Source organism: Vigna umbellata, chromosome 5, assembly GCF_029865625.1.
Source record: "Vigna umbellata cultivar VRB3 chromosome 5, Vumbellata_1.0, whole genome shotgun sequence".
NCBI lineage: Eukaryota > Viridiplantae > Streptophyta > Magnoliopsida > Fabales > Fabaceae > Vigna > Vigna umbellata.
Window position 1 is genome coordinate 50805410 of NC_142169.1, and position 7532 is coordinate 50812941.

General features: G+C 38.3%; 1 protein-coding gene across 1 annotated transcript; it reads right to left on the minus strand.

Moving 5' to 3' along the window:
• Window positions 1–6916, minus strand: LOC124843619 (uncharacterized). Its single transcript, XM_047320408.2, has 9 exons — window positions 6173–6916; window positions 5636–5687; window positions 5366–5444; window positions 5197–5242; window positions 5005–5103; window positions 2646–2714; window positions 2214–2547; window positions 1931–2076; window positions 1–1834 (listed from the first exon to the last, which is right to left on the minus strand). The coding sequence occupies exons 1-9, from the start codon at window positions 6554–6556 to the stop codon at window positions 509–511; spliced, it is 2535 nt and encodes an 844-aa protein (XP_047176364.2). The 5' UTR covers window positions 6557–6916; the 3' UTR covers window positions 1–508.
• Window positions 6917–7532: the final 616 nt, after the last annotated feature.

A 7532-nucleotide genomic window follows, 5' to 3' on the forward strand; every position in this document is an offset into this window, starting at 1 on the left:
AAAAGACGAAAGCAATCGTTTTCCATTAATAACATGTAAATCTCATGTACAAAATAATAGCATAATTAAGAAGTGATGCCCATCCAAGAACCGAAATATCCAGGCAATCAAATTTAATCAAATTGTACACAATATACATACAAGGGATCAGGAGTATATTTTGCCTGCAACCGATATATAATCAGTCAACATGCAGACTTTTTTTTCCCACAGCTTCAACCCTAGGTTAACGGAAACGTGTTGCATGGATTTGGCAATCCTCGTCCGGAAATGATGATAGTGAGTCGTTGAGTTATTTCTGTTAAATCCAGTCTCCTACACTATCAAAATCATTTTCAATCGGGGCTAACTTGTACTAAATCCAATCCGGGTAGAGCTTGGCATTTTCACATCTAATATGCAAGCCTTTTAAGGATCAAATTCCACATCCGTGACAGGAGCTGCAATACAAATTCCTTGACCAGTCCAATTCAATTGGAAACATCCATACCAAGACAGCAATGCCTTATCATAATTGCAAAGCCAGGTCTGGTTGCTGTGAGTCAACGAGGACACCAGAAGATTGTTTTGCAGGTGACCCTGGAGATTGAAAACCAATATTCAAGTCAGGTGGAAATGTTTCCTGTTTCTGCCTTGACTGGCTACGAGGACTGAGTCCTCGCCAAGGGGACTGCATCTGAAATCTAGATTGGTCAGCAGATGCTAAGTGAGGGAAAACCGTAGGCCGGTTGGGAAATTGTGAAACAGTGCCTGTGTGACTAGATTGAGGAACAGGTGCTTGAAATGGTTGGAAAGGCATTCCAGCAGAGGGAAAATCCCCTCGAATTCTTGAAATATGCTGATGGAACTCTCTTGTTGAGTTGTACAATGAATCTGCAGATATCTGATTTTTTGGTGAACTAGAATTGTCTGGTCCTTGTTTAAACCCTCCTGCCCCAACAGACATCCATGCACGGGCAGCAGCTGCTGAAGCATTGCCTAAGTCATCTCTCTGTCCGGATGGACCCGATAGTGTCACTGGTGGAGTATCAACAACGAAATGATTGAGATTGTGTTGCTTTTGAGCCCTTTCAGCAAACATTCCCATCAACTGAACAGGGTCGCTAACACCCAGCTCCTTCCCATGGACAACAGGACCTTCCCTGCTTGAATTGCTTGATGTAGTTTCAAGTGATGGACCAGTCACTTGTCTGTTCAAACTTGTATCTGTGGCTTTTCCATTAGGCAACTCTCCACTAACACCTGGCTGCTTGAACTTGTTCCTTGGCACCATCTCTCTGGGCTTGGACTCTGCTGCAGGAGTGTTACTAGTAAACTTTGCAACCAGACCATTATTATTCTGCTTACTTGAGGATAAAGAATTCAACTCTTCTTGTTTCAAACCCCTATTCTCAGGTTTGCCCATTTTCCTGGATTGGTTGTTCTGCTCCTGATTTCGGATGTTGGCAGGAGCACAGATCCTTTCTCCAGAAGAACCAAAGAAAGGTTTTCCTTCACCATCAGGCATCAAAGGATGTTTTCCATCTAGCATCTGCCCACTTACAGGATGCTCAATGCTGGGTTCCACATTCTTACAACTTTTGTCACCCTTTGGTAAGTCAATAGTTGAATGCAACTTCATGGCCAAACTAGTTCCGTTTTGGACCTGATTATTAACCATTAATATTGGGGTTGGAAGCTGTTCGTACTCTCCAACCCAACCACGACCATATTTGAAGCCAGGTGGCAGAGCCTGCTGAATCCTGTGGGAAGCAATTTTCCAAGCAATAGGTCCAAGAGATGCACTAAATCGAGCCAAACTTCTAGCATAGGAATACTCAGCATGAAGTCCAACCTGTATCCAAAAATTACAATTGTAACGCTTTATGTTTTGACAATGAGTAAAAGAAAACCAGCGATTCAAGAATAAGATTTCATTTATGATACATACAGCAACCAGCTGCTTCATTTCACTGTCAAAAGTCATAAAAATTGATTCTGAACGACCAATTGGTTGATTGGACATGTTATAAGATGCACGCCGACTTTCATCAAGCACAACGGACTTCCTTCCCCACTTGGAGTGAAGGCCTTTCCCTGAAAGAATAAAGCAACACAATCAAAATTATTAACTACATTTTAACATAAAAATTCTTCTTTAAAAGTATGTTTAGGAATAATAAAGACAACTGTAACAGGATAAAGATAATCGCATGATCTCTTTACTTAAATACCTGATAAAACGTCTTCAGCTTTCTCTTGATTTGCATCAATCCAGAAAGCATTTGCCTCCAAAATACCATCAATATTGCCAGACCTCTCACATCTACCGCCTTGCATCGGATGGGAAGTTGGCTGTAAATCTGCAATAGTAGCAAGAGTTGCTCCTGAAGAGAAATCAGAGCCAACAGGTTCCAGTGAGGTACGTACTAGAGGCTTCTTTGGTTGCTTCTTAACAAAATAATTAGATCCTGCCTTTTGCTCTGATTTATGCTCCATCTGAGAGCGTTCAAACCCAATCCTTAACTTCTCAAACTTCTTCCGACCAAGTTCTTGTATTGATCGTGCCTGTGACAAATATAGGAGTCACACAGTAAGCAGAATAAAACAATCATTGATGTAGAATTTGTTGGGAGGGGAACACAGCGAAGCATCAAACAGTATACCTGTTTGTGGTATATAGTCTCCGCTGCATTGTATTGCATTGCGTTTGAGCAAATTAAAAATATATCACTCTGCATTCAACGATTCCATTCACAAGTCAGTGCAATTAGAGTATAATCTTGTCTACCAACTTTTACTCGGTTAGAAGATAAAAATCAATGCACGGTTAAGATAATACTGGAGAGAAAAATATTTTGGACTTTTATCTAATAGAGGGATCTATTTGATTCTCACACGTTTATTGAATATCCATTCATCATAATTGCAATTGTTTAAAAATCATCTATGCAAAGCCAGAGCCAGAAATTTTATTAGATGAGGTCCAAGAACTAAAAATATATAATCTAAAAAAAATAAATTCACGTGCATAAAATATACAAAAAAGATCATATTTTATACACATATATAATACTTTTTATAAATTAGGAAAATACATAACAATCATACACTCCATTAGCACCTAAGGATTGATTTGAGTTTATTCCTGAGGATTGTGAAATTGGTATAGGTGATTTGAGATGATTTATTGGAAAAGTTTTGAATTGTGAGGTGAGGTAGATGCGAGGGCTTTGTGGGACTGTTGGGTAATTTATCCTTATGTCCATTTGGTTTTTTAAAATAATTCCATTTAATTGATTGTCTAATAATTATGACAATTAATAAATAATGTTTTTAAGAGATAGTTTATTTTCATTTTCTCAACCATTATTATAACCAAAAAATGTTAATGTTTTAGAAAATACACATTTTAACTTTACACTAAAAATCAACCTACCAACCATCATTAATTCAATCAAATCAATCATATATACCAATAAACTTTCTAGTCAAATCCGCTATCTTTCCATTAAACCAAATCACCTCCCTTTCTCTCTATCCATCCTCCACCTGGCAATTTCCACAAATAATTTTTAATAGTCATTTTTATAAACTTTAGGGAGGCCTAAAATGATTTTCATAGTAATTTAATGCACTGGAATAAATTTGGGAGGGGACCACGTCCCCTTACCTGACTCTGTATCTACAAATTGTCATTACAAAGAAAAGCCGCGCGAGTTTATCAGAGATAACCAACTTCAAGAAAAATAATTTCTACTTCCCGGAATAAATTCCGCGACAGTTTCTATCTAAAAATAACATTAATGTATATATACCACAGATACTGCCTCAGTTTTCCTAGAAAAACAAGACTCCCAACCCAACACCTAATGTATCATATCCTTCCAGGCATTAGTATTTGCCATCTGAGAAATACCCATGAAGAAAGCCAGAACAGAAACCACGTGCAAAATATTACTTACTTTTTATACTTCTGACTAATGATAAAAAGGGAGGCAATAGACAACGAAATCAATAATTAGAGGAAGATGGTATTATTGACAATATTAAACAACCCTTTTGTCCAGAAAAGGTCTAGGAAGAAACAGAGAACTTGTGCTCAGAAGATGGTTTAAGCATGATCAAAATCAAATCAAATGATAAGGGTGAAATGTTTTGAAGTTCCACATCCATAAGAGTTAAACTATAATATTAACACCAAGTCAGAGTGTAGTTAAGAGTTAGACTATCACGAGTCATTGCCAATCAAGCAGGTACGAGTTTAACAAAAATAAAAAGATTTTCCTGCCTGCTTTGTGGATAAATCCTTCGCTATTGCCCAAATCCAACTAATCAGCAGGTTGAAAGACGTGTCTCATGGGAATAAAACACAATCAAATAAACACCAAGTCTCATTCGATCCCATTCATATTATACTGCTACAATCATCACCCGTTAAAACCAATCAAAAAGCACACAAGCAACAACTGTTTAGCATCATGTCATTTTCAGAATGTGTTAACAAAATACTGACAGACTTCAGTTAACAATACAATAAACATGGGATGATGCATCAACGAATAAGAAATTAAAATATGCAGCACATACTTTGCCTAATAAAATGATGCAATAAACATCCTTAACCAACACTGTGACTACAGAAAAACCAGTTCAAAATTGAAAATATCCTGAAAAAGTCAAGAAACTAGCCATTCCGAATGTTTTCCTTACATGCTAAGCACTCTACATCTGGCTGACTCTTGCTAACAACCCAAGTCTTTCACCGATAATCTATACATCATTGATAATAGTCATCATTGCTGAATTTTTTATAGAAAAGACAGAGCAAGTTATGTTTTGCCTAAAATTGAGTCTCAGCTCTCAAGTCCAAGCATCGTAAGTATGTCAAGTTCAAACACCAACAAATAATATATCTAGAAGAGCACACACAATCAACATCAAAATCCAGTACCAAACAATTAAAACTCAATACAAAACAGCAAACACCCTCCAATCATGAGCAGCTGAAACATGTTTGCACACCTCAAATTGTTCTAAAGTAGTATAAGAACCAGCTGCCAACTTCTGCCTCACAGTGGCAAAGTCCATGGGATGGTCGATCACATCATGATAATCAGGTAGCTGCGAGTCAAAACAGAATTTGAACTTCCAAGTCAGGGGTGTCTTCGAAAAGCAAGATTACTTACTAACTCACAGGAAGAAAATTTGACACACCTCTTCTGGATCAACAGGCTCCGCAAACACACCGTAAGTGTCCTTCCTGCCATCATCCAGACCCCGCAAAAGTCAGAAAACAAAAATAGTACCCAAAAACATACACCACCAGAAATCATTCATCACCATACACCCTCAAACACTGAAAAATAGAAAAGAAAACACATACTTCTGAAGCTTGTCAAGGATCAATTCCAGAGTCCTCTTATCAGGCAACGGAATCCCAGATTGAAGAATAACCGGAGTTCCTAACAGTAAAATAAAACAAAAACAAAAAAGGGAAAATTGATGAAAACACACAAAGGACGATGCTGAAACGAAACCACTGATACCCTTTGAGCAGTCATCACTTTTTTCCTTTTCAATTATCCATATATATAAAAATTTAAATAACCACACCCACAACCACAACAAGTACCCCAATTAAAATCACACGAACCTGAAACAGAAATAGAGTGGAGCCCTTTCGATTCCACTTTTCTGCCCTTTACCTGTCATCATTAGAAACACACACGCACACAATTAATAGCGTCCAAAGGCTAAATATTTCACTCATCACTTATATTTATAATAGAGACTGCGACAGAGACTCAAATAATAGACAGAGACAGCTATGTATATCTATATATAGAGAGAGAGAGCCTGTGGAGAGAGAAAGAGAGTATATATAGAGAGAGAGTTTATGTATATATAGAGAGAGCTCAGATTCTGTGTTTTAGTTTTTTTACAGTTGACTTGTTAGTTAATCTCTCTCTAGATTCCGACACGAACAGAGAGAAATCTAGAGAGAGAAATTCCATGGACCAATCGGCTATTACACCGAAGAAGAATCTCAGTGACACTAACACACGAATTCTGCTGAAACGTCAAGATTGTTAGCGTTGACAATGTACTCATGGCCGCACTTATCCGCAATTTCCAGTAACATCAAAGATCGCAACAAAAACGCAACCGTAATTTTAAACTAATGCATTACCACGCCATCTTCGTCTTCTACGTGCTCTTCCTCTTGCTCGTGTTCGTGCTCTTCCTCTTGTTCGTTTTCGTCGTCCTCGTATTCGTCCGCCGGCGCATCAGCGCCAGTGCGGCTTGGCGTCATGTCGTTTTCTTCTTCAGGCTCTTCTTCGCCATCCTGGTTCAGCTTCGCCATGAGCTTGAGCTTCTTTTTTTCGCGCCTTCTCTCGTCCTCCTCGTCGTCGAGGTAGTCGCCATCATAGTCGATGATGTTGTACCTTACGCTCCGGCGCCGGTGGCTTCGCCGGAGATCGGGCTGCGACGCGGCTGCCGGAGACTCGCCGGAGCGGCGCGCCAGATCCGCCTTTGACGGTCGTCCCTTCTTCCTCCTCGCGATCTGAACCATCGCGCGCCCTTGCTCTCTTTCTCTCTAGAGACCCACTACTCTCTCTCTCTCTAATCTGTTCGTTCTTCTTTTGTCCGCCTCGTCTTTCTCTCTCTAGAAACGCGTTGTTCTTTTCTCTCTCTTCCCTTGCTTCGTTAGTTCTCCCTTCCCGTGGAGTTTTCGAGGGACACAGGTTTGGACCTTTTTGGGAGGCTCGTGTCCTAGGCTGAGCTTCGAACTTGCGAAGCTAAGGCTGGGGTGAGTGGGGCAGTACCTAATAATAAATGATGGCTCCCTCTTTCGTCTTAAGGGTCTGAACTCTGAAAACGGCGCTTAGTGCTGCCCGCTGCCCGGACGGCCCTGCGTGGCCCTTTTTGCTTGCTGCCCGAATTTTCATCATTTCGTTCTTTTTTGTCTTTCAAGTTTCCACCTGAGTTTCCTTGCTCTCATGTCGCGTAAACCCCACACGCTCTTTTTTAGTTTGTCTTTTTTCAATGCCTGGGCTTTGCGCGATTCTTTAGAATAAAATTTTGAAAGTATTTTTTAATTTTAATTAATTTATAATAACGAGTTGTAATGCATAATGAAAAAAAAAGTGTTTTAGAATAAAATTGTTTTTAAATATTCTATAACACACCATCTTTTAACACATTTTTTTATTGATGAAGATTCTAATTTATATGTTTTCAATTTATCAAATTATAAATTAATTAAAAATATAAAATAAAAAAAAGAATATATATATATATATATATAATTATTTAAGTTTAAATAATTAATAAAATTTTGCTAATTATAATTTGGATCATTCTTCACTTGTTCAGATCCCTAGGTTGCTAAGTTATATGTTAAAATTGATAAAATTGAGTTGTGGTCTATATAGTGATGTTTTAGTTGAATTGAGTTGGAATTTTATGATGAAAAGAGTTTAAAACTTGGTTTGAGATGGATATATGAACTTTGACAGATCTATTATGACTTAGAATACAAATTAGGA

What these genes read in the sequence shown, in the direction of transcription:
- LOC124843619 (XM_047320408.2), bottom strand. Translation starts at nt 6,556, where the DNA reads ATGGTTCAGATCGCGAGGAGGAAGAAGGGACGACCGTCAAAGGCGGAT. An exon ending in ATCCTTGACAAGCTTCAGAA is followed by an intron (nt 5,243 to 5,365) that starts GTATGTGTTTTC and finishes GGATGATGGCAG; the next exon opens with GAAGGACACTTACGGTGTGT. An exon ending in AGACTATATACCACAAACAG is followed by an intron (nt 2,548 to 2,645) that starts GTATACTGTTTG and finishes TATTTGTCACAG; the next exon opens with GCACGATCAATACAAGAACT.